Source organism: Bacillus rossius, chromosome 7 (assembly GCF_032445375.1).
Source record: "Bacillus rossius redtenbacheri isolate Brsri chromosome 7, Brsri_v3, whole genome shotgun sequence".
Classification (NCBI taxonomy): Eukaryota; Metazoa; Arthropoda; class Insecta; order Phasmatodea; family Bacillidae; genus Bacillus; species Bacillus rossius.
Genome location: NC_086335.1, coordinates 1,941,624 through 1,968,661, shown reverse-complemented (window position 1 = coordinate 1,968,661; position 27,038 = coordinate 1,941,624). Strand labels below are relative to the sequence as shown.

At 59.4% G+C, this 27,038-nt stretch overlaps 1 protein-coding gene across 14 annotated transcripts in view; it reads right to left on the bottom strand.

The window, feature by feature from the left end:
* The window catches only part of LOC134533636 (protein transport protein Sec31A), a 306,350-nt gene that overhangs the window by 109,877 nt on the left and 169,435 nt on the right, over positions 1-27,038 (bottom strand). For 5 of the 14 annotated variants that reach the window (XM_063371142.1, XM_063371141.1, XM_063371136.1 and 2 more), the window contains exons 17-18: positions 26,434-26,980; positions 305-412 (exon numbers count right to left, since the gene is read on the bottom strand). In XM_063371142.1, coding sequence (XP_063227212.1) covers positions 305-412; positions 26,434-26,980 — 655 coding nt within the window. Of the gene's footprint in view, positions 1-304; positions 413-481; positions 595-4,039; positions 4,208-9,804; positions 9,961-11,410; positions 11,591-17,162; positions 17,665-18,417; positions 18,564-20,029; positions 20,160-26,433; positions 26,981-27,038 lie in introns of those variants that run through there. The other 9 variants (XM_063371138.1, XM_063371139.1, XM_063371148.1 and 6 more) reach the window with 8 other exon arrangements.

Here is a 27,038-nt window from a genome sequence, read left to right as displayed (position 1 = left end):
TATTCGCTCATTCCTTGAAACCATGTGACAAGCAGGTTCCCATTAAATAATTTGTAGGTACATAATTTTTTTCAAAATGTTTTTACATGAATTAAGTTTACTCAAAAATTTTTAACAAAAAAGCAATAGGTCATATTACATACAAGCCCACGGTACCTTATTGACAACCAAAGTTTCACCAAATTTATTCAGTATTATTAGAGTAATGCTGGAACAGACAGACAATACTTGAGAGCTGTACATGCACATACTAGAGTGAACGCGGGTAAACGCGGGTGAACGAGGGTGAAGAAAGGACGCTCACCGGGCCGAGGAGACGGGCCTAGCTGCTGCGGGAAGGCAGGACCGCCCGAGTTGGCCTGCAAGGTCGGGTCCAGCACGTGCTTGCCCCTGGAGCCTCCAGCGCCCGCCCCTGTCACCACACACGTCCTTCCGTCCCGCTGCCTCTCACACACACACACACACACAGGCATCACCAGGTACAAGGCACTGTGGGCCACAGGGCCTAGCTGCTGCGGGAAGGCAGGACCGCCCGAGTTGGCCTGCAAGGTCGGGTCCAGCACGTGCTTACCCTGGAGCCTCCAGCGCCCGCCCCTGTCACCACACACGTCCTTCCGTCCCGCTGCCTCTCACACACACACACAGGCATCACCAGGTACAAGGCACTGTGGGCCACAGGGCCTAGCTGCTGCGGGAAGGCAGGACCGCCCGAGTTGGCCTGCAGGGTCGGGTCCAGCACGTGCTTGCTCCTGGAGCCTCCAGCGCCCGCCCCTGTCACCACACACGTCCTTCCGTCCCGCTGCCTCTCTCACACACACACACAGGCATCACCAGGTACAAGGCACTGTGGGCCACAGGGCCTAGCTGCTGCGGAAAGGCAGGACCGCACCAGTTGGCCTGCAGGGTCGGGTCCAGCAGGTGCTTTCCCCTGGAGCCTCAGGCGCCCGCCCCTGTCACCACACACGTCCTTCCGTCCCGCTGCCTCTCACACACACACACACACACAGGCATCACCAGGTACAAGGCACTGTGGGCCACAGGGCCTAGCTGCTGCGGGAAGGCAGGACCGCCCGAGTTGGCCTGCAGGGTCGGGTCCAGCACGTGCTTGCCCCTGGAGCCTCTAGCGCCCGCCCCTGTCACCACACACGTCCTTCCGCCCCGCTGCCTCTCACACACACACACACACACACACACACACAGGCATCACCAGGTACAAGGCACTGTGGGCCACAGGGCCTAGCTGCTGCGGGAAGGCAGGACCGCCCGAGTTGGCCTGCAGGGTCGGGTCCAGCACTTGCTTGCCCCTGGAGCCTCTAGCGCCCGCCCCTGTCACCACACACGTCCTTCCGCCCCGCTGCCTCTCACACACACACACACACACACATACAGGCTTCACCAGGTACAAGGCACTGTGGGCCACAGGGCCTAGCTGCTGCGGGAAGGCAGGACCGCCCGAGTTGGCCTGCAGGGACGGGTCCAGCACGTGCTTGCCCCTGGAGCCTCCAGCGCCCGCCCCTGTCACCACACAGGTCATTCCGTCCGCTGCCTCTCACACACACACACAGGCATCACCAGGTACAAGGCACTGTGGGCCACAGGGCCTAGTTGCTGCGGGAAGGCAGGACCGCCCGAGTTGGCCTGCAGGGTCGGGCCAGCACGTGCTTGCCCCTGGAGCCTCCAGCGCCCGCCCCTGTCACCACACACGTCCTTCCGTCCCGCTGCCTCTCACACACACACACAGGCATTACCAGGTACAAGGCACTGTGGGCCACAGGGCCTAGCTGCTGCGGGAAGACAGGACCGCACCAGTTGGCCTGCAGGGTCGGGTCCAGCACGTGCTTGCCCCTGGAGTCTCCAGCGCACGCCCCTGTCACCACACAGGTCCCTCCGTCCCTATGCCTCTCACACACACACACACACACACACAGGCATCACCAGGTACAAGGCACTGTGGGCCACAGGGCCTAGCTGCTGCGGGAAGGCAGGACCGCACGAGTTGGCCTGCCGGGTCGGGTCCAGCACGTGCTTGCCCCTGGAGCCTCCAGCGCCCGCCCCTGTCACCACACAGGTCCTCCTTCCCGCTGCCTCTCACAACACACACACACAGGCATCACCAGGTACAAGGCACTGTGGGCCACAGGGCCTAGCTGCTGCGGGAAGACAGGACCGCCCGAGTTGGCCTGCAGGGTCGGGCCAGCACGTGCTTGCCCCTGGAGTCTCCAGCGCCCGCCCCTGTAACCACACACGTCCCTCCGTCCCGCTGCCTCTCACACACACACACACACAGGCATCACCAGGTACAAGGCACTGTGGGCCACAGGGCCTAGCTGCTGCGGGAAGGCAGGACCGCCCGAGTTGGCCTGCAGGGTCGGGCCAGCACGTGCTTGCCCCTGGAGTCTCCAGCGCCCGCCCCTGTCACCACACACGTCCTTCCGTCCCGCTGCCTCTCACACACACACACACACACACACAGGCATCACCAGGTACAAGGCACTGTGGGCCACAGGGCCTAGCTGCTGCGGGAAGGCAGGACCGCCCGAGTTGGCCTGCAGGGTCGGGTCCAGCACGTACTTGCCCCTGGAGACTCCAGCGCCCGCCCCTGTCACCACACACGTCCTTCCGTCCCGCTGCCTCTCACACACACACACAGGCATCACCAGGTACAAGGCACTGTGAGCCACAGGGCCTAGCTGCTGCGGGAACGCAGGACCGCCCGAGTTGGCCTGCAGGGTCGGGTCCAGCACGTGCTTGCCCCTGGAGACTCCAGCGCCCGCCCCTGTCACCACACACGTCCTTCCGTCCCGCTGCCTCTCACACACACACACAGGCATCACCAGGTACAAGGCACTGTGGGCCACAGGGCCTAGCTGCTGCGGGAAGGCAGGACCGCCCGAGTTGGCCTGCAGGGTCGGGTCCAGCACGTGCTTGCCCCTGGAGACTCCAGCGCCCGCCCCTGTCACCACACACGTCCTTCCGTCCCGCTGCCTCTCACACACACACACAGGCATCACCAGGTACAAGGCACTGTGGGCCACAGGGCCTAGCTGCTGCGGGAAGGCAGGACCGCCCGAGTTGGCCTGCAGGGTCGGGCCAGCACGTGCTTGCCCCTGGAGCCTCCAGCGCCCGCCCCTGTCACCACACACGTCCTTCCGTCCCGCTGCCTCTCACACACACACACAGGCATCACCAGGAACAAGGAACTGTGGGCCACAGGGCCTAGCTGCTGCGGGAAGACAGGACCGCACCAGTTGGCCTGCAGGGTCGGGTCCAGCACGTGCTTGCCCCTGGAGCCTCCAGCGCCCGCCCCTGTCACCACACAGGTTCTCCTTCCCGCTGCCTCTCACAACACACACACACAGGCATCACCAGGTACAAGGCAATGTGGGCCACAGGGCCTAGCTGCTGCGGGAAGGCAGGACCGCCCGAGTTGGCCTGCAGGGTCGGGTCCAGCACGTGCTTGCCCCTGAATTCTCCAGCGCCCGCCCCTGTCACCACACACGTCCTTCCGTCCCGCTGCCTCTCACACACACACACACACAGGCATCACCATGTACAAGGCACTGTGGGCCACAGGGCCTAGCTGCTGCGGGAAGGCAGGACCGCCCGAGTTGGCCCGCAGGGTCGGGCCAGCACGTGCTTGCCCCTGGAGCCTCCAGCGCCCGCCCCTGTCACCACACACGTCCCTCCGTCCCGCTGCCTCACACACACACACACACACACAGGCATCACCAGGTACAAGGCACTGTGGGCCACAGGGCCTAGCTGCTGCGGGAAGGCAGGACCGCCCGAGTTGGCCTGCAGGGTCGGGTCCAGCACGTGCTTGCCCCTGGAGCCTCCAGCGCCCGCCCCTGTCACCACACACGTCCTTCCGTCCCGCTGCCTTTCACACACACACACACACAGGCATCACCAGGTACAAGGCACTGTGGGCCACAGAGCCTAGCTGCTGCGGGAAGGCAGGACCGCCCGAGTTGGCCTGCAGGGTCGGGTCCAGCACGTGCTTGCCCCTGGAGCCTCCAGCGCCCGCCCCTGTCACCACACACGTCCTTCCGTCCCGCTGCCTCTCACACACACACACACAGGCATCACCAGGTACAAGGCACTGTGAGCCACAGGGCCTAGCTGCTGCGGGAAGGCAGGACCGCCCGAGATGGCCTGCAGGGTCAGGCCAGAACGTGCTTGCCCCTGGAGTCACCAGCGCCCGCCCCTGTCACCACACACGTCCTTCCGTCCCGCTGTCTCTCACACACACACACAGGCATCACCAGGTACAAGGCACTGTGGGCCACAGGGCCTAGCTGCTGCGGGAAGGCAGGACCGCACGAGTTGGCCTGCAGGGTCGGATCCAGCACGTGCTTGCCCCTGGAGACTCCAGCGCCCGCCCCTGTCACCACACACGTCCTTCCGTCCCGCTGCCTCTCTCACACACACACAGGCATCACCAGGTACAAGGCACTGTGGGCCACAGGGCCTAGCTGCTGCGTGAAGGCAGGACCGCCCGAGTTGGCCTGCAGGGTCGGGTCCAGCACGTGCTTGCCCCTGGAGCCTCCAGCGCCCGCCCCTGTCACCACACAGGTCATTCCGTCCGCTGCCTCTCACACACACACACAGGCATCACCAGGTACAAGGCACTGTGGGCCACAGGGCCTAGCTGCTGCGGGAAGGCAGGACCGCCCGAGTTGGCCTGCAGGGTCGGGCCAGCACGTGCTTGCCCCTGGAGCCTCCAGCGCCCGCCCCTGTCACCACACACGTCCTTCCGTCCCGCTGCCTCTCACACACACACACAGGCATCACCAGGTACAAGGCACTGTGGGCCACAGGGCCTAGCTGCTGCGGGAAGACAGGACCGCACCAGTTGGCCTGCAGGGTCAGGTCCAGCACGTGCTTGCCCCTGGAGCCTCCAGCGCCCGCCCCTGTCACCACACAGGTCCCTCCGTCCCTATGCCTCTCACACACACACACACACACAGGCATCACCAGGTACAAGGCACTGTGGGCCACAGGGCCTAGCTGCTGCGGGAAGGCAGGACCGCACGAGTTGGCCTGCCGGGTCGGGTCCAGCACGTGCTTGCCCCTGGAGCCTCCAGCGCCCGCCCCTGTCACCACACAGGTCCTCCTTCCCGCTGCCTCTCACAACACACACACACATGCATCACCAGGTACAAGGCAATGTGGGCCACAGGGCCTAGCTGCTGCGGGAAGGCAGGACCGCCCGAGTTGGCCTGCAGGGTCAGGTCCAGCACGTGCTTGCCCCTGAAGTCTCCAGCGCCCGCCCCTGTCTCCACACACGTCCTTCCGTCCCGCTGCCTCTCACACACACACACACACACACAGGCTTCACCAGGTACAAGGCACTGTGGGCCACAGGGCCTAGCTGCTGCGGGAAGGCAGGACCGCCCGAGTTGGCCCGCAGGGTCGGGCCAGCACGTGCGTGCCCCTGGAGCCTCCAGCGCCCGCCCCTGTCACCACACACGTCCTTCCGTCCCGCTGCCTCTCACACACACACACACAGGCATCACCAGGTACAAGGCACTGTGGGCCACAGAGCCTAGCTGCTGCGGGAAGGCAGGACCGCACGAGTTGGCCTGCAGGGTCGGGTCCAGCACGTGCTTGCCCCTGGAGCCTCCAGCGCCCGCCCCTGTCACCACACACGTCCTTCCGTCCCGCTGCCTCTCTCACACACACACACAGGCATCACCAGGTACAAGGCACTGTGGGCCACAGGGCCTAGCTGCTGCGGGAAGGCAGGACCGTACCAGTTGGCCTGCAGGGTCGGGTCCAGCACGTGCTTGCCCCTGGAGCCTCCAGCGCCTGCCCCTGTCGCCACACACGTCCTTCCGTCCCGCTGCCTCTCACACACACACACACAGGCATAACCAGGTACAAGGCACTGTGGGCCACAGGGCCTAGCTGCTGCGGGATGGCAGGACCGCCCCAGTTGGCCTGCAGGGTCGGGTCCAGCACGTGCTTGCCCCTGGAGCCTCCAGCGCCCGCCCCTGTCACCACACACGTCCTTCCGTCCCGCTGCCTCTCACACACACACACACAGGCATCACCAGGTACAAGGCACTGTGGGCCACAGGGCCTAGCTGCTGCGGGAAGGCAGGACCGCCCGAGTTGGCCTGCAGGGTCGGGCCAGCACGTGCTTGCCCATGGAGCCTCTAGCGCCCGCCCCTGTCACCACACACGTCCTTCCGACGCTGCCTCTCACACACACACACACACACACACACAGGCATCACCAGGTACAAGGCACTGTGGGCCACAGGGCCTAGATGCTGCGGGAAGGCAGGACCGCCCGAGTTGGCCTGCAGGGTCGGGTCCAGCACGTGCTTGCCCCTGGAGCCTCTAGCGCCCGCCCCTGTCACCACACACGTCCTTCCGCCCCGCTGCCTCTCACACACACACACACACACATACAGGCTTCAAAAGGTACAAGGCACTGTGGGCCACAGGGCCTAGCTGCTGCGGGAAGGCAGGACCGCCCGAGTTGGCCTGCAGGGTCGGGTCCAGCACGTGCTTGCCCCTGGAGCCTCCAGCGCCCGCCCCTGTCACCACACAGGTCATTCCGTCCGCTGCCTCTCACACACACACACAGGCATCACCAGGTACAAGGCACTGTGGGCCACAGGGCCTAGTTGCTGCGGGAAGGCAGGACCGCCCGAGTTGGCCTGCAGGGTCGGGCCAGCACGTGCTTGCCCCTGGAGCCTCCAGCGCCCGCCCCTGTCACCACACACGTCCTTCCGTCCCGCTGCCTCTCACACACACACACAGGCATTACCAGGTACAAGGCACTGTGGGCCACAGGGCCTAGCTGCTGCGGGAAGACAGGACCGCACCAGTTGGCCTGCAGGGTCGGGTCCAGCACGTGCTTGCCCCTGGAGTCTCCAGCGCACGCCCCTGTCACCACACAGGTCCCTCCGTCCCTATGCCTCTCACACACACACACACACACACAGGCATCACCAGGTACAAGGCACTGTGGGCCACAGGGCCTAGCTGCTGCGGGAAGGCAGGACCGCACGAGTTGGCCTGCCGGGTCGGGTCCAGCACGTGCTTGCCCCTGGAGTCTCCAGCGCCCGCCCCTGTCACCACACAGGTCCTCCTTCCCGCTGCCTCTCACAACACACACACACAGGCATCACCAGGTACAAGGCACTGTGGGCCACAGGGCCTAGCTGCTGCGGGAAGACAGGACCGCCCGAGTTGGCCTGCAGGGTCGGGCCAGCACGTGCTTGCCCCTGGAGTCTCCAGCGTCCGCCCCTGTAACCACACACGTCCCTCCGTCCCGCTGCCTCTCTCACACACACACACACAGGCATCACCAGGTACAAGGCACTGTGGGCCACAGGGCCTAGCTGCTGCGGGAAGGCAGGACCGCCCGAGTTGGCCTGCAGGGTCGGGCCAGCACGTGCTTGCCCCTGGAGTCTCCAGCGCCCGCCCCTGTCACCACACACGTCCTTCCGTCCCGCTGCCTCTCACACACACACACACACACACACAGGCATCACCAGGTACAAGGCACTGTGGGCCACAGGGCCTAGCTGCTGCGGGAAGGCAGGACCGCCCGAGTTGGCCTGCAGGGTCGGGTCCAGCACGTACTTGCCCCTGGAGACTCCAGCGCCCGCCCCTGTCACCACACACGTCCTTCCGTCCCGCTGCCTCTCACACACACACACAGGCATCACCAGGTACAAGGCACTGTGAGCCACAGGGCCTAGCTGCTGCGGGAACGCAGGACCGCCCGAGTTGGCCTGCAGGGTCGGGTCCAGCACGTGCTTGCCCCTGGAGACTCCAGCGCCCGCCCCTGTCACCACACACGTCCTTCCGTCCCGCTGCCTCTCACACACACACACAGGCATCACCAGGTACAAGGCACTGTGGGCCACAGGGCCTAGCTGCTGCGGGAAGGCAGGACCGCCCGAGTTGGCCTGCAGGGTCGGGTCCAGCACGTGCTTGCCCCTGGAGACTCCAGCGCCCGCCCCTGTCACCACACACGTCCTTCCGTCCCGCTGCCTCTCACACACACACACAGGCATCACCAGGTACAAGGCACTGTGGGCCACAGGGCCTAGCTGCTGCGGGAAGGCAGGACCGCCCGAGTTGGCCTGCAGGGTACGGTCCAGCACGTGCTTGCCCCTGGAGACTCCAGCGCCCGCCCCTGTCACCACACACGTCCTTCCGTCCCGCTGCCTCTCTCACACACACACAGGCATCACCAGGTACAAGGCACTGTGGGCCACAGGGCCTAGCTGCTGCAGGAAGGCAGGACCGCCCGAGTTGGCCTGCAGGGTCGGGCCAGAACGTGCTTGCCCCTGGAGCCTCCAGCGCCCGCCCCTGTCACCACACACGTCCTTCCGTCCCGCTGCCTCTCTCACACACACACACAGGCATCACCAGGTACAAGGCACTGTGGGCCACAGGGCCTAGCTGCTGCGGGAAGGCAGGACCGCACCAGTTGGCCTGCAGGGTCGGGTCCAGCACGTGCTTGCCCCTGGAGCCTCCAGCGCCTGCCCCTGTCGCCACACACGTCCTTCCGTCCCGCTGCCTCTCACACACACACACACACACAGGCATAACCAGGTACAAGGCACTGTGGGCCACAGGGCCTAGCTGCTGCGGGATGGCAGGACCGCCCCAGTTGGCCTGCAGGGTCGGGTCCAGCACGTGCTTGCCCCTGGAGCCTCCAGCGCCCGCCCCTGTCACCACACACGTCCTTCCGTCCCGCTGCCTCTCACACACACACACACAGGCATCACCAGGTACAAGGCACTGTGGGCCACAGGGCCTAGCTGCTGCGGGAAGGCAGGACCGCCCGAGTTGGCCTGCAGGGTCGGGTCCAGCACGTGCTTTCCCCTGGAGCCTCCAGCGCCCGCCCCTGTCACCACACACGTCCTTCCGTCCCGCTGCCTCTTACACACACACACACAGGCATCACCAGGTACAAGGCACTGTGGGCCACAGGGCCTAGCTGCTGCGGGAAGGCAGGACCGCCCGAGTTAGCCTGCAGGGTCGGGTCCAGCACGTGCTTGCCCCTGGAGCCTCCAGCGCCTGCCCCTGTCGCCACACACGTCCTTCCGTCCCGCTGCCTCTCACACACACACACACAGGCATAACCAGGTACAAGGCACTGTGGGCCACAGGGCCTAGCTGCTGCGGGAAGGCAGGACCGCCCGAGTTGGCCTGCAGGGTCGGGCCAGCACGTGCTTGCCCATGGAGCCTCTAGCGCCCGCCCCTGTCACCACACACGTCCTTCCGACGCTGCCTCTCACACACACACACACACACACACAGGCATCACCAGGTACAAGGCACTGTGGGCCACAGGGCCTAGCTGCTGCGGGAAGGCAGGACTGCCTGAGTTGGCCTGCAGGGTCGGGTCCAGCACGTGCTTGCCCCTGGAGCCTCTAGCGCCCGCCCCTGTCACCACACAGGTCATTCCGTCCCTATGCCTCTCACACACACACACACACACAGGCATCACCAGGTACAAGGTACTGTGGGCCACAGGGCCTAGCTGCTGCGGGAAGGCAGGACCGCCCGAGTTGGCCTGCAGGGTCGGGTCCAGCACGTGCTTGCCCCTGGAGCCTCCAGCGCCAGCCCCTGTCACCACACACGTCCTTCCGTCCCGCTGCCTCTCACACACACACACACAGGCATCACCAGGTACAAGGCACTGTGGGCCACAGGGCCTAGCTGCTGCGGGAAGGCAGGACCGCCCGAGTTGGCCTGCAGGGTCGGGTCCAGCACGTGCTTGCCCCTGGAGCCTCCAGCGCCCGCCCCTGTCACCACACACGTCCTTCCGTCCCGCTGCCTCTCACACACACACACACAGGCATCACCAGGTACAAGGCACTGTGGGCCCACGGCCTAGCTGCTGCGGGAAGGCAGGACCGCACCAGTAGGCCTGCAGGGTCGGGTCCAGCACGTGCTTGCCCCTGGAACCTCCAGCGCCCGCCCCTGTCACCACACACGTCCTTCCATCCCGCTGCCTCTCACACACCCACACAGGCATCACCAGGTACAAGGCACTGTGGGCCACAGGGCCTAGCTGCTGCGGGAAGGCAGGATCGCCCGAGTTGGCCTGCAGGGTCGGGTCCAGCACGTGCTTGTCCCTGGAGCCTCCAGCGCCCGCCCCTGTCACCACACACGTCCTTCCGTCCCGCTGCCTCTCACACACACACACACACAGGCATCACCAGGTACAAGGCACTGTGGGCCACAGGGCCTAGCTGCTGCGGGAAGGCAGGACCGCCCGAGTTGGCCTGCAGGGTCGGGTCCAGCACGTGCTTTCCCCTGGAGCCTCCAGCGCCCGCCCCTGTCACCACACACGTCCTTCCGTCCCGCTGCCTCTCACACACACACACACAGGCATCACCAGGTACAAGGCACTGTGGGCCACAGGGCCTAGCTGCTGCGGGAAGGCAGGACCGCCCGAGTTAGCCTGCAGGGTCGGGTCCAGCACGTGCTTTCCCCTGGAGCCTCCAGCGCCCGCCCCTGTCACCACACACGTCCTTCCGTCCCGCTGCCTCTCACACACACACACACACACACACACAGGCATCACCAGGTACAAGGCACTGTGGGCCACAGGGCCTAGATGCTGCGGGAAGGCAGGACCGCCCGAGTTGGCCTGCAGGGTCGGGTCCAGCACGTGCTTGCCCCTGGAGCCTCTAGCGCCCGCCCCTGTCACCACACACGTCCTTCCGCCCCGCTGCCTCTCACACACACACACACACACACATACAGGCTTCAAAAGGTACAAGGCACTGTGGGCCACAGGGCCTAGCTGCTGCGGGAAGGCAGGACCGCCCGAGTTGGCCTGCAGGGTCGGGTCCAGCACGTGCTTGCCCCTGGAGCCTCCAGCGCCCGCCCCTGTCACCACACAGGTCATTCCGTCCGCTGCCTCTCACACACACACACAGGCATCACCAGGTACAAGGCACTGTGGGCCACAGGGCCTAGTTGCTGCGGGAAGGCAGGACCGCCCGAGTTGGCCTGCAGGGTCGGGCCAGCACGTGCTTGCCCCTGGAGCCTCCAGCGCCCGCCCCTGTCACCACACACGTCCTTCCGTCCCGCTGCCTCTCACACACACACACAGGCATTACCAGGTACAAGGCACTGTGGGCCACAGGGCCTAGCTGCTGCGGGAAGACAGGACCGCACCAGTTGGCCTGCAGGGTCGGGTCCAGCACGTGCTTGCCCCTGGAGTCTCCAGCGCACGCCCCTGTCACCACACAGGTCCCTCCGTCCCTATGCCTCTCACACACACACACACACACAAAGGCATCACCAGGTACAAGGCACTGTGGGCCACAGGGCCTAGCTGCTGCGGGAAGGCAGGACCGCACGAGTTGGCCTGCCGGGTCGGGTCCAGCACGTGCTTGCCCCTGGAGCCTCCAGCGCCCGCCCCTGTCACAACACAGGTCCTCCTTCCCGCTGCCTCTCACAACACACACACACAGGCATCACCAGGTACAAGGCACTGTGGGCCACAGGGCCTAGCTGCTGCGGGAAGACAGGACCGCCCGAGTTGGCCTGCAGGGTCGGGCCAGCACGTGCTTGCCCCTGGAGTCTCCAGCGTCCGCCCCTGTAACCACACACGTCCCTCCGTCCCGCTGCCTCTCTCACACACACACACACAGGCATCACCAGGTACAAGGCACTGTGGGCCACAGGGCCTAGCTGCTGCGGGAAGGCAGGACCGCCCGAGTTGGCCTGCAGGGTCGGGCCAGCACGTGCTTGCCCATGGAGTCTCCAGCGCCCGCCCCTGTCACCACACACGTCCTTCCGTCCCGCTGCCTCTCACACACACACACACACACACAGGCATCACCAGGTACAAGGCACTGTGGGCCACAGGGCCTAGCTGCTGCGGGAAGGCAGGACCGCCCGAGTTAGCCTGCAGGGTCGGGTCCAGCACGTACTTGCCCCTGGAGACTCCAGCGCCCGCCCCTGTCACCACACACGTCCTTCCGTCCCGCTGCCTCTCACACACACACACAGGCATCACCAGGTACAAGGCACTGTGAGCCACAGGGCCTAGCTGCTGCGGGAACGCAGGACCGCCCGAGTTGGCCTGCAGGGTCGGGTCCAGCACGTGCTTGCCCCTGGAGACTCCAGCGCCCGCCCCTGTCACCACACACGTCCTTCCGTCCCGCTGCCTCTCACACACACACACAGGCATCACCAGGTACAAGGCACTGTGGGCCACAGGGCCTAGCTGCTGCGGGAAGGCAGGACCGCCCGAGTTGGCCTGCAGGGTCGGGTCCAGCACGTGCTTGCCCCTGGAGACTCCAGAGCCCGCCCCTGTCACCACACACGTCCTTCCGTCCCGCTGCCTCTCACACACACACACAGGCATCACCAGGTACAAGGCACTGTGGGCCACAGGGCCTAGCTGCTGCGGGAAGGCAGGACCGCCCGAGTTGGCCTGCAGGGTACGGTCCAGCACGTGCTTGCCCCTGGAGACTCCAGCGCCCGCCCCTGTCACCACACACGTCCTTCCGTCCCGCTGCCTCTCTCACACACACACAGGCATCACCAGGTACAAGGCACTGTGGGCCACAGGGCCTAGCTGCTGCGGGAAGGCAGGACCGCCCGAGTTGGCCTGCAGGGTCGGGCCAGCACGTGCTTGCCCCTGGAGCCTCCAGCGCCCGCCCCTGTCACCACACACGTCCTTCCGTCCCGCTGCCTCTCACACACACACACAGGCATCACCAGGAACAAGGAACTGTGGGCCACAGGGCCTAGCTGCTGCGGGAAGACAGGACCGCACCAGTTGGCCTGCAGGGTCGGGTCCAGCACGTGCTTGCCCCTGGAGCCTCCAGCGCCCGCCCCTGTCACCACACAGGTTCTCCTTCCCGCTGCCTCTCACAACACACACACACAGGCATCACCAGGTACAAGGCAATGTGGGCCACAGGGCCTAGCTGCTGCGGGAAGGCAGGACCGCCCGAGTTGGCCTGCAGGGTCGGGTCCAGCACGTGCTTGCCCCTGAATTCTCCAGCGCCCGCCCCTGTCACCACACACGTCCTTCCGTCCCGCTGCCTCTCACACACACACACACACACAGGCATCACCATGTACAAGGCACTGTGGGCCACAGGGCCTAGCTGCTGCGGGAAGGCAGGACCGCCCGAGTTGGCCCGCAGGGTCGGGCCAGCACGTGCTTGCCCCTGGAGCCTCCAGCGCCCGCCCCTGTCACCACACACGTCCCTCCGTCCCGCTGCCTCACACACACAGGCATCACCAGGTACAAGGCACTGTGGGCCACAGGGCCTAGCTGCTGCGGGAAGGCAGGACCGCCCGAGTTGGCCTGCAGGGTCGGGTCCAGCACGTGCTTGCCCCTGGAGTATCCAGCGCCCGCCCCTGTCACCACACACGTCCTTCCGTCCCGCTGCCTCTCACACACACACACACACACAGGCATCACCAGGTACAAGGCACTGTGGGCCACAGGGCCTAGCTGCTGCGGGAAGGCAGGACCGCCCGAGTTGGCCTGCAGGGTCGGGTCCAGCACGTGCTTGCCCCTGGAGCCTCCAGCGCCCGCCCCTGTCACCACACACGTCCTTCCGTCCCGCTGCCTCTCACACACACACACACACAGGCATCACCAGGTACAAGGCACTGTGGGCCACAGAGCCTAGCTGCTGCGGGAAGGCAGGACCGCCCGAGTTGGCCTGCAGGGTCGGGTCCAGCACGTGCTTGCCCCTGGAGCCTCCAGCGCCCGCCCCTGTCACCACACACGTCCTTCCGTCCCGCTGCCTCTCACACACACACACACAGGCATCACCAGGTACAAGGCACTGTGAGCCACAGGGCCTAGCTGCTGCGGGAAGGCAGGACCGCCCGAGATGGCCTGCAGGGTCGGGCCAGCACGTGCTTGCCCCTGGAGTCACCAGCGCCCGCCTCTGTCACCACACACGTCCTTCCGTCCCGCTGTCTCTCTCACACACACACAGGCATCACCAGGTACAAGGCACTGTGGGCCACAGGGCCTAGCTGCTGCGGGAAGGCAGGACCGCACGAGTTGGCCTGCAGGGTCGGGTCCAGCACGTGCTTGCCCCTGGAGACTCCAGAGCCCGCCCCTGTCACCACACACGTCCTTCCGTCCCGCTGCCTCTCTCACACACACACAGGCATCACCAGGTACAAGGCACTGTGGGCCACAGGGCCTAGCTGCTGCGTGAAGGCAGGACCGCCCGAGTTGGCCTGCAGGGTCGGGTCCAGCACGTGCTTGCCCCTGGAGCCTCCAGCGCCCGCCCCTGTCACCACACAGGTCATTCCGTCCGCTGCCTCTCACACACACACACAGGCATCACCAGGTACAAGGCACTGTGGGCCACAGGGCCTAGCTGCTGCGGGAAGGCAGGACCGCCCGAGTTGGCCTGCAGGGTCGGGCCAGCACGTGCTTGCCCCTGGAGCCTCCAGCGCCCGCCCCTGTCACCACACACGTCCTTCCGTCCCGCTGCCTCTCACACACACACACAGGCATCACCAGGTACAAGGCACTGTGGGCCACAGGGCCTAGCTGCTGCGGGAAGACAGGACCGCACCAGTTGGCCTGCAGGGTCAGGTCCAGCACGTGCTTGCCCCTGGAGCCTCCAGCGCCCGCCCCTGTCACCACACAGGTCCCTCCGTCCCTATGCCTCTCACACACACACACACACACAGGCATCACCAGGTACAAGGCACTGTGGGCCACAGGGCCTAGCTGCTGCGGGAAGGCAGGACCGCACGAGTTGGCCTGCCGGGTCGGGTCCAGCACGTGCTTGCCCCTGGAGCCTCCAGCGCCCGCCCCTGTCACCACACAGGTCCTCCTTCCCGCTGCCTCTCACAACACACACACACAGGCATCACCAGGTACAAGGCAATGTGGGCCACAGGGCCTAGCTGCTGCGGGAAGGCAGGACCGCCCGAGTTGGCCTGCAGTGTCAGGTCCAGCACGTGCTTGCCCCTGAAGTCTCCAGCGACCGCCCCTGTCACCACACACGTCCTTCCGTCCCGCTGCCTCACACACACACACACACACACACAGGCATCACCAGGTACAAGGCACTGTGGGCCACAGGGCCTAGCTGCTGCGGGAAGGCAGGACCGCCCGAGTTGGCCCGCAGGGTCGGGCCAGCACGTGCGTGCCCCTGGAGCCTCCAGCGCCCGCCCCTGTCACCACACACGTCCCTCCGTCCCGCTGCCTCACACACACAGGCATCACCAGGTACAAGGCACTGTGGGCCACAGGGCCTAGCTGCTGCGGGAAGGCAGGACCGCCCGAGTTGGCCTGCAGGGTCGGGTCCAGCACGTGCTTGCCCCTGGAGCCTCCAGCGCCCGCCCCTGTCACCACACACGTCCTTCCGTCCCGCTGCCTCTCTCACACACACACACAGGCATCACCAGGTACAAGGCACTGTGGGCCACAGGGCCTAGCTGCTGCGGGAAGGCAGGACCGCACCAGTTGGCCTGCAGGGTCGGGTCCAGCACGTGCTTGCCCCTGGAGCCTCCAGCGCCTGCCCCTGTCGCCACACACGTCCTTCCGTCCCGCTGCCTCTCACACACACACACACAGGCATAACCAGGTACAAGGCACTGTGGGCCACTGGGCCTAGCTGCTGCGGGATGGCAGGACCGCCCCAGTTGGCCTGCAGGGTCGGGTCCAGCACGTGCTTGCCCCTGGAGCCTCCAGCGCCCGCCCCTGTCACCACACACGTCCTTCCGTCCCGCTGCCTCTCACACACACACACACAGGCATCACCAGGTACAAGGCACTGTGGGCCCACGGCCTAGCTGCTGCGGGAAGGCAGGACCGCACCAGTAGGCCTGCAGGGTCGGGTCCAGCACGTGCTTGCCCCTGGAGCCTCCAGCGCCCGCCCCTGTCACCACACACGTCCTTCCATCCCGCTGCCTCTCACACACACACACACACACAGGCATCACCAGGTACAAGGCACTGTGGGCCACAGGGCCTAGCTGCTGCGGGAAGGCAGGACCGCCCGAGTTGGCCTGCAGGGTCGGGTCCAGCACGTGCTTGTCCCTGGAGCCTCCAGCGCCCGCCCCTGTCACCACACACGTCCTTCCGTCCCGCTGCCTCTCACACACACACACACAGGCATCACCAGGTACAAGGCACTGTGGGCCACAGGGCCTAAATGCTGCGGGAAGGCAGGACCGCCCGAGTTGGCCTGCAGGGACGGGTCCAGCACGTGCTTTCCCCTGGAGCCTCCAGCGCCCGCCCCTGTCACCACACACGTCCTTCCGTCCCGCTGCCTCTCACACACACACACACAGGCATCACCAGGTACAAGGCACTGTGGGCCACAGGGCCTAGCTGCTGCGGGAAGGCAGGACCGCCCGAGTTAGCCTGCAGGGTCGGGTCCAGCACGTGCTTTCCCCTGGAGCCTCCAGCGCCCGCCCCTGTCACCACACACGTCCTTCCGTCCCGCTGCCTCTCACACACACACACACAGGCATCACCAGGTACAAAGCACTGTGGGCCACAGGGCCTAGCTGCTGCGGGAAGGCAGGACCGCCAGAGTTGGCCTGCAGGGTCGGGCCAGCACGTGCTTGCCCCTGGAGCCTCCAGCGCCCGCCCCTGTCACCACACACGTCCCTCCGTCCCGCTGCCTCTCACACACACACAGGCATCACCAGGTACAAGGCACTGTGGGCCACAGGGCCTAGCTGCTGCGGGAAGGCAGGACCGCCCGAGTTGGCCTGCAGGGTCGGGTCCAGCACGTGCTTGCCCCTGGAGTCTCCAGCGCCCGCCCCTGTCACCACACACGTCCTTCCGTCCCTCTGCCTCACACACACACACACACAGGCATCACCAGGTACAAGGCACTGTGGGCCACAGGGCCTAGCTGCTGCGGGAAGGCAGGACCGCCCGAGTTGGCCTGCAGGGTCGGGTCCAGCACGTGCTTGCCCCTGGAGTCTCCAGCGCCCGCCCCTGTCACCACACACGTCCTTCCGTCCCGCTGCCTCTCACACACACACACAGGCATCACCAGGTACAAGGCACTGTGGGCCACAGGGCCTAGCTGCTGCGGGAAGGCAGGACCGCCCGAGTTGGCCTGTAGGGTCGTGTCCAGCACGTGCTTGCCCCTGGAGCCTCCAGCGCCCGCCCCTGCCACCACACACGTCCTTCCGTCTTGCTGCCTCTCACACACACACACACAGGCATCACCAGGTACAAGGCACTGTGGGCCACAGGGCCTAGCTGCTGCGGGAAGGCAGGACCGCCCCAGTTGGCCTGCAGGGTCGGGTCCAGCACGTGCTTGCCCCTGGAGCCTCCAGCGCCCGCCCCGTGTCACCACACACGTCCTTCCTTCCCGCTGCCTCTCACACACACACACACAGGCATCACCAGGTACAAGGCACTGTGGGCCACAGGGCCTCGCTGCTGCGGGAAGGCAGGACCGCACCAGTTGGCCTGCAGGGTCGGGTCCAGCACGTGCTTGCCCCTGGAGCCTCCAGCGCCCGCCCCTGTCACCACACACGTCCTTCCGTCCCGCTGCCTCTCACACACACACACACACACAGGCATCACCAGGTACAAGGCACTGTGGGCCACAGGGCCTAGCTGCTGCGGGAAGGCAGGACCGCCCGAGTTGGCCTGCAGGGTCGGGTCCAGCAGGTGCTTGCCCCTGGAGCCTCCAGCGCCCGCCCCTGTCACCACACACGTCTTTCCGTCCCGCTGCCTCTCACACACACACACACAGGCATCACCAGGTACAAGGCACTGTGGGCCACAGGGCCTAGCTGCTGCGGGAAGGCAGGACCGCCCGAGTTGGCCTGCAGGGTCGGGCCAGCACGTGCTTGCCCCTGGAGCCTCTAGCGCCCGCCCCTGTCACCACACACGTCCTTCCGTCCCGCTGCCTCTCACACACACACACACACACACACAGGCATCACCAGGTACAAGGCACTGTGGGCCACAGGGCCTAGCTGCTGCGGGAAGGCAGGACCGCCCGAGTTGGCCTGCAGGGTCAGGTCCAGCACGTGCTTGCCCCTGAAGTCTCCAGCGCCCGCCCCTGTAACCACACACGTCCTTCCATCCCGCTGCCTCTCACACACACACACACACAGGCATCACCAGGTACAAGGCACTGTGGGCCACAGGGCCTAGCTGCTGCGGGAAGGCAGGACCGCCCGAGTTGGCCTGCAGGGTCGGGTCCAGCACGTGCTTTCCCCTGGAGCCTCCAGCGCCCGCCCCTGTCACCACACACGTCCTTCCGTCCCGCTGCCTCTCACACACACACACACAGGCATCACCAGGTACAAAGCACTGTGGGCCACAGGGCCTAGCTGCTGCGGGAAGGCAGGACCGCCCGAGTTGGCCTGCAGGGTCAGGCCAGCACGTGCTTGCCCCTGGAGCCTCCAGCGCCCGCCCCTGTCACCACACACGTCCCTCCGTCCCGCTGCCTCTCACACACACTAAGGCATCACCAGGTACAAGGCACTGTGGGCCACAGGGCCTAGCTGCTGCGGGAAGACAGGACCGCACCAGATGGCCTGCAGGGTCGGGTCCATCACGTGCTTGCCCCTGGAGCCTCCAGCGCCCGCCCCTGTCACCACACACGTCCCTCCGTCCCGCTGCCTCTCACACACACACAAGGCATCACCAGGTACAAGGCACTGTGGGCCACAGGGCCTAGCTGCTGCGGGAAGGCATGACCGCCCGAGTTGGCCTGCAGGGTCGGGTCCAGCACGTGCTTGCCCCTGGAGCCTCTAGCGCCCGTCCCTGCCACCACACACGTCTCTCCGTCCCGCTGCCTCTCACACACACACACAGGCATCACCAGGTACAAGGCACTGTGGGCCACAGGGCCTATCTGCTGCGGGAAGGCAGGACCGCACCAGTTGGCCTGCAGGGTCGGGTCCAGCACGTGCTTGCCCCTGGAGCCTCTAGCGCCCGCCCCTGTCACCACACACGTCTCTCCGTCCCGCTGCCTCTCACACACACACAGGCATCACCAGGTACAAGGCACTGTGGGCCACAGGGCCTAGCTGCTGCGGGAAGGCAGGACCGCCCGAGTTGGCCTGCAGTGTCGGGCCAGCACGTGCTTGCCCCTGGAGCCTCCAGCGCCCGCCCCTGTCACCACACACGTCCTTCCGTCCCGCTGCCTCTCACATACACACAGACATCAATAGGTACAAGGCACTGTGGGCCACAGGGCCTAGCTGCTGCGGGATGGCAGGACCGCCCGAGTTGGCCTGCAGGGTCGGGTCCAGCACGTGCTTGCCCCTGGAGCCTCTAGCGCCCGCCCCTGTCACCACACAGGTCATTCCGTCCCTATGCCTCTCACACACACACACACACAGGCATCACCAGGTACAAGGCACTGTTTGCCACAGGGCCTAGCTGCTGCGGGAAGGCAGGACCGCCCGAGTTGGCCTGCAGGGTCGGGTCCAGCACGTGCTTGCCCCTGGAGCTTTTAGCGCCCGTCCCTGTCACCACACAGGTCATTCCGTCCCTATGCCTCTCACACACACAGGCATCACCAGGTACAAGGCACTGTGGGCCACAGGGCCTAGCTGCTGCGGGAAGGCAGGACCGCCCGAGTTGGCCTGCAGGGTCGGGTCCAGCACGTGCTTGCCCCTGGAGCCTCCAGCGCCCGCCCCTGTCACCACACACGTCCTTCCGTCCCGCTGCCTCTCACACACACACACACACAGGCATCACCAGGTACAAGGCACTGTGGGCCACAGGGCCTAGCTGCTGCGGGAAGGCAGGACCGCCCGAGTTGGCCTGCAGGGTCGGGTCCAGCACGTGCTTGCCCCTGGAGCCTCCAGCGCCCGCCCCTGTCACCACACATGTCCTTCCGTCCCGCTGCCTCTCACACACACACACACAGGCATCACCAGGTACAAGGCACTGTGGGCCACAGGGCCTAGCTGCTGCGGGAAGGCAGGACCGCCCGAGTTGGCCTGCAGGGTCGGGTCCAGCACGTGCTTGCCCCTGGAGCCTCCAGCGCCCGCCCCTGTCACCACACACGTCCTTCCGTCCCGCTGCCTCTCACACACACACACACACAGGCATCACCAGGTACAAGGCACTGTGGGCCACAGGGCCTAGCTGCTGCGGGAAGGCAGGACCGCCCGAGTTGGCCTGCAGGGTCGGGCCAGCACGTGCTTGCCCCTGGAGCCTCCAGCGCCCGCCCCTGTCACCACACACGTCCTTCTGTCCCGCTGCCTCTCACACACACACACACAGGCATCACCAGGTAAAAGGCAATGTGGGCCACAGGGCCTAGCTGCTGCGGGAAGGCAGGACCGCCCGAGTTGGCCTGCAGGGTCGGGTCCAGTACGTGCTTGCCCCTGGAGCCTCTAGCGCCCGCCCCTGTCACCACACAGGTCATTCCGTCCCTATGCCTCTCACACACACACACACACACAGGCATCACCAGGTACAAGGCACTGTGGGCCACAGGGCCTAGCTTCTGCGGGAAGGCAGGACCGCCCGAGTTGGCCTGCAGGGTCGGGTCCAGCACGTGCTTGCCCCTGGAGCCTCTAGCGCCCGCCCCTGTCACCACACACGTCCCTCCATCCCGCTGCCTCTCACACACACACACACACAGGCATCACCAGGTACAAGGCACTGTGGGCCACAGGGCCTAGCTGCTGCGGGAATGCAGGACCGCCCGAGTTGGCCTGCAGGGTCGGGTCCAGCATGTGCTTGCCCCTGGAGCCACTAGCGCCCGCCCCTGTCACCACACACGTCCCTCCGTCCCGCTGCCTCTCTCACACACACACACAGGCATCACCAGCAACAAGGCACTGCTTTATAACCTAGCAAATACACGATTTTACATGTGCATTACAGAGTCAGATTAATGGGAGGTTATTCCAGAACTGACAACAAGGTTAATTTGGTCACTAGGTAATAGTCACGGTAAGCGGAACTACTAAGCAAGGGCGCAACTGCAACCTTCCACTCGAACATGAAGACCTAAAGAGTTGTCAGCAGGACAGTGAAGGGAAAAAGAAACAACTATCGAAAATGCTAACTTTTTGATCCCTAAAAATCTACTGGCAATGCAATACTAGAGATTTTTGGATTTCTGTAAAAGTGTGTTAGTTCATCATACGCAAAAAAGTTTTTTATTGATGCATAAGTAAGTATGCCATACATTTCTGAAGTGTTCACATAAAAATGAATTCTGAAAACATGTTTTTGTTGGATTCCACTGCAGATATATGAATATAGACATTAAAACAATTGCAAGATATTTTAAAAAATGCACTAGGCCAGATATTATTTCACAAGAAAATTTCTATTATTTGGACAAGGGAATGAGTTCAACATTTCCCAAGCTGTAGGAACTGTAGCTAAAAAATGTTGTACTAGGTACGGTAAGCCATTGCCAGAAATGATAATTATGGGTCTGCGAGGGTACTTGAAAAATATTCAATATTCGTGAATAACTTGATGTTCGATCCAACATTTCAAATTTATTTCTTTTTCTTCAAATTATTTGTTACCAATACATAGGACTACAACATGTTTGACACATTCACAATACAAATATTGGGGAAGAAGAAGAAGAAGAATAAGGAGGGAAAAAAAAACCCAGATAAACAAAACAACTTCCAGGTTAAAATTTACTGTCTTAAGAAAATACATTGCCAGGTTATTTTTTTAATTTCCTTTATTTTACATCTCTTTGTAATGATTCTATGTTTAAACCTCTCTTTTTTATTTTACTGCTTTTAGAAAATGATAAATGATGTGATATATTATTCATACACTGCAGCAATTACTAAACATATGTTGGTGTTATAATTTGGCACTATGATGACTGTTAAGTGTATGTAGATGTTCCAAATGCAAGGAAGGGATGGTAAGAGTAAGACAGGCACTAACATTTTTTTCTTTGGCAGATGTCCAAGTTTTCAATTGGTAATAGAATCCCCTTTGTGTGATTTGCAATACTGTAGACTCCATGAAGTCTAAAGTAGGTAGTAGGTATAGACTAAAGAATTCTGTGGTCACTTACTGTATTTACCTGTATATGGGTAGCAGACTTTATGCTGATTTTTTGTTTAGTAAAATGTACTGTGCAACACATGCAAATTTTCTATTTTAGGTTTAAAAAAAAATTATCATTGCACTGTTGTGGTTGACTATGTGCTTAAATAACTAGTCTGTGTTTGATTTTAATAAATATTTAATGAGTAAATATAAATTGTTTAATTAAATAGCTCAACAGTATGTGTAAGCATCATGAACTGCGCCCTGGAGCAACTTCTGCCGCCTGTCGCCTGTCTGATGGCTACCCAGCCAGTGCTGTTCCAGAGGAATATAAAAATAAACCAGACAGAGAGAGAGAGATAGAGAGCAGGAAAGAGAGGAAGGGGTGGATCTGGGGGTGGGAGGTGGTGGTGTATGTGTGTGTGTGTCTCTATGCATGTGTGCACATCACTGTGCGTGTGCACGTGTGTAGGTGTGTGTGTGCATGTAGCCATTAAATGTCCGTGAAATGGCACTGTACGCAAACATCGTGTTTGTATCTCGACAGGTATTTGTGATGCAACTGTGTCCAAACATTGTTTTTGCATGAGATTTCATACACTTTCTACTGCAATATTTCATTCATGACAAAACTGCTGTAATAATCGTGCTTGTTATTCTTAAAGAATGGGGAAGGCGACGAGTAAAAACAATACCTAATAGGGTAGGAGGAGGGAGGTGGGGAAGGGCCATAAAGGATGGAGAGGGGAAGGACACAGTGTTCCTTACACGGCAACAAGCTGAGACATGGATAAAGACTTCACTTGTATTCCACTGGAGACAGATTTATGGTGCAACTCATATTCGAGGGTAACCCTTACCTTGAAACTATTAGATTTTTTGCCCAAAATTTTGGATGCGAACCATATGAAGGAGTGACTCACTTGTGAGTAAATACAGTATTTTTAATCAGTCGGAGGGCAGATCCACCAATGTTTAAAAGGTTGACCATTTGAAGGCAAATAGGCCGAACAGTCGCTTGGTTGTGCTTATCAAAAGCGGAGTGTAGCCAGAATCAGTTATGATCATTTTAATTTAACACAAGTTGAACACGAGACAACATCAGGCTACAGAGTGACACTACGAATGACCCACATACAACATGGCGGGAATTGCGTGATGTCAGTGGTACTCAAAATAAACAGAATGTTGGTGGAGATGGCTAAACTTTCGTACAAAACACATGCAAACTAAAAAGTAATGACAACCAGGATACTAAAACTTTTTAAACGAAAAGAGAACCCTATGAAAGTTGGTATTAAGAACATACGTATCATTATATCTTTGCCACATAAACTATATATTTACTAAATATGCAAAGTGTAAACAAATAAGATAATAGGTGATTCAGTATTAATTTTCACTTTGTTTTCTCGGATATTCTCTGGGAAACAAAATTTTTTTACTCAAAAAACTACAGCAATACAAAGTATTGTGTTATGAGCCAAAACAATTCAGCGCAAAACCAGGTATAAATATAAAATGCGTAGTAGTTTAACTTGTAAAAAACTGATTCACCCTTTCCCAAAATAATGAAAGTAATGAAGATAAAAGAAGTATTGCTATGCAAAGGACAAATAGCAAGTAGCAACATATAACTATTCTGCCATCCAGCAATACTATTAAATGATCCTCTTGGATAAAAAAATTTCAACATTTAAGATATTGAAATAATTGTGCCTTGTGTCACAAATCTATGATGTACCCGAAGCTTTCAGAAATAGTGTCAATCAGCACGTGAAATATAGGTGCATTTTGTGAAAAAAAATTAGGAACCCATAAAACTTGCAGGCATTTAGTAAATTCATGCTTCACCACTTTTTGGGGTCATTAGACATGTAACTACAAAATTTTGATATACACGGCTGAAATAAAAATGCTGCATTAATAATTTGAGATAAAAATTTATAATTCCTCTTGAGGTAGCATAGAATGTGTAGAACCCAGGTATACATGTAGAACGATTAGGTTGTATAAACTTTAATTAGTGATGGGATTTTCGATACTTCGATACCTCGATACCTTCGACACTTGACGGTATCGCAAAGTATCGAGTATCGAAACTGTAAGTTCGATACATTTTTTCGATACCTGAATGCTTGTTCATTTGTATTGAATTAAGTTTTGAGTCGCCATCGTTCAAAATACAACTACAGTTCCAGTTTCATACATTTTCCCGTGTCATACGCCGATTAATTTTGGTCCTACCGAAAGTACTACTATATTTACAATGGTTTACTTTCCCGGAACATACACTTATAAAATCATTAATTTCCCGTTTCATACATTTTTATGAAGCGGAAAAGTCCTAAAATTCACAAATTTTTTGTTAGATATATTCCTCCTGATAAATTACGTTTTAATTAATGCTTTTATTTTGAAAAACGTTCATTGTTTACCTTTGCAAACGAAAGAAAATAACTTTATCGCACCATAGATATGGATAGTATCAGGAAGACTGTGCACTTCGCTAGTAGCATCTATGGCCAGCACCAAGCGAGACTAGTGGCGCAAACTAGTAATGATTATGAAAATGGTGCACGCGCTTCACCAAGGCAGGGATCTCATATTTTGTGCATTCATTAATCTTTGAACTGAATATACCCGTTTGTTATTGTTTTCTTACGATCGGATTGTTTTGTATTTTACGTTTCTCAAGTTAAAATTTTATTGAAAATTGTTCTGTTGCATAAAGTTGTTTGTAAAATAAAACAAACAAGGAAAAATTTCTGATTTTCTATTTACCATAGCCTAATTTTTTTATTTATAATTTAGGCTTGGTGACTTTTCCCCCCCTCCAAGAAAGGACTTCAAACATTTTGTAAGGTCAGTGTTTCTCATGTCAGCTTTACTTAATTATGGACTGTATTTTACATTTCTGGTGGTTTTATTATATGTATATATAATGATGAATTCATATCTTTCATTAATATAATGCAATTATTTACACATTATGTATTTAAGTTTAATCTGACATAATGCTGGTATGATAGATTGAATTTATATAGTTTAAAACTAATTTATGTTATTTGTAATAATTGTTACTTAATGGGAAAATATTTTTCCCTGGAGTATCGAAAGTATTGAAGTATCTAAAGTATTGAACTGAAAAAACAATACAGAATCGAGTATCGAAAGTGTGGTATTGTCCCACCTCTAATTTTAATACTACTTCCTGTACAAAGAACGCCAAGTTTCTGTTTAGTTGCTGACATTACAGCAGGTCCCAAGTAAACAATAATGAATTCACCCATTAAAAGAAACTAGAATGGAAAAATCTACCTAGCACTCTATAACCGCCTAGGTGAAAAATATCTTCCAGCCTGGCCTTCACAGTGAAATAAAATGTACTGGCAACCATCATGCACACACACATGCCTTAGTGCCGGAAGATCCATGGGGCTGGCTTTCAAAACAAAGTAAATACATAATATGAATCAAAGAGCATAAAAGAAAATGAGGTACATTTTCCGTGACTGTGGCGACTCGAAGCCTCCATATCCTCTCTGTTACAGAGAAGCAATGATAGTATGCACTCACCGGACAGAGAACAAGGTTTGAAAAATCTACCGTGTTTTATCGCATAATCATAGCACATTTTATACTAAAATAAAGTTTGAAATTAGGGGTGTGATTTTTATGCAAAAATATTTCTTTTGTTCGGTAAAGTTATTCATAAAAAAAAAACCCATTCATGAAAAGTATATTTATAGTGGACTATGCAAGAGCATGCAGAACATTTAAAATTAATAAGTCATGCAACAAAAATCTTTCCTCAACTTTAAATAGAAAAACTAAATATGACCCGAATGCGAGGCTGAACTAACGCAGAACTATCATCGTAGTACACACTTACCACGAAAGAGTGCGGGCCATCAAATGTAGTTAACTCGGCACTTGACAGAGAGCGCACATTGCATGCAATCGGCGAGATATCAATATAGATATTCGACTACGTGTGCGTGCTCTGTACAGGAAGCAACTTAACCAAACATGAACGATGCCAACTATAGATGGCTACATTTTTATAAACGGTACAGCGCGGCGATGCAGATGAACAGATAGAGGTTATAACGTTTTAAAAGTCTTTAAAAGAAAATTTACACATCAGACAACATCGTATTTCCGTTATTTAAATAAGTAAGAGGTAATGTCCGAATAAATTTTAGATTTCTATTTAAAAATACATCGTGTTAAATGGAAAAGATACCTACACAAAACACTCGGAATCTAATAGTGGGACCAAAAACATAATGCGACATTTACGCAAGATTTTTTATCCAAATTTCAAAGCCCTAAAAGATCGGTGCAACCATTATGCAATAAAACAGGGTATGTCTACCTCCAGCTTAGTAAAAATCCCATAACCAACAGAGCTGTAATTGTTATAATAATTGTTGAGTCTATTATTTGCAGGTTCGTACCAGGCGGGGCCGGGGAGCCGCGGAGGGTGGCCGGGGCCGGGCTGGAGGACGCTCTGGGGCCGATGGTGTACGTCTGCGTCTGTCCGTACAGCTGGGTGCCGTACGGCTGGGCGGGCGGCTGGCTTCCGTACGTCTGGACGGGTGGCTGGCTGCTGTACGGCTGTGTGAGCGGCTGGCTGCCGTATGACTGGGAGGGCGTCTGGCTGCCGTACGGCTGTGCGGGCGGATGGCTGCCGTACGGCTGTGCGGGTGGCTGGCTGCCGTACGGCTGTGTGAGCGGCTGGCTGCCATATGACTGGGAGGGCGTCTGGCTGCCGTACGGCTGAGCAGGTGGCTGGCTGCCGTACGGCTGTGCGGGCGGCTGGCTGCCGTACGGATGGACGCCCGTGGAGAACGGCTGTGCCATGAGTGGCTGATACTGCTGCTGTGCGGGAGGGATCGGCTTCGAGGTCTTCACTGGAAACAGCTTGCTGTCTGGGGCACAGTACCCTCCCGCGGAGGGGTAGGGCTTCCCGTAGTTGCTCTCATCCGCTGAAACACTCTGGGCCTGGAAATACAAGGCAGCCCCGTGTAGTCAGTGCTGAAAACCTGCTGCACATAACATG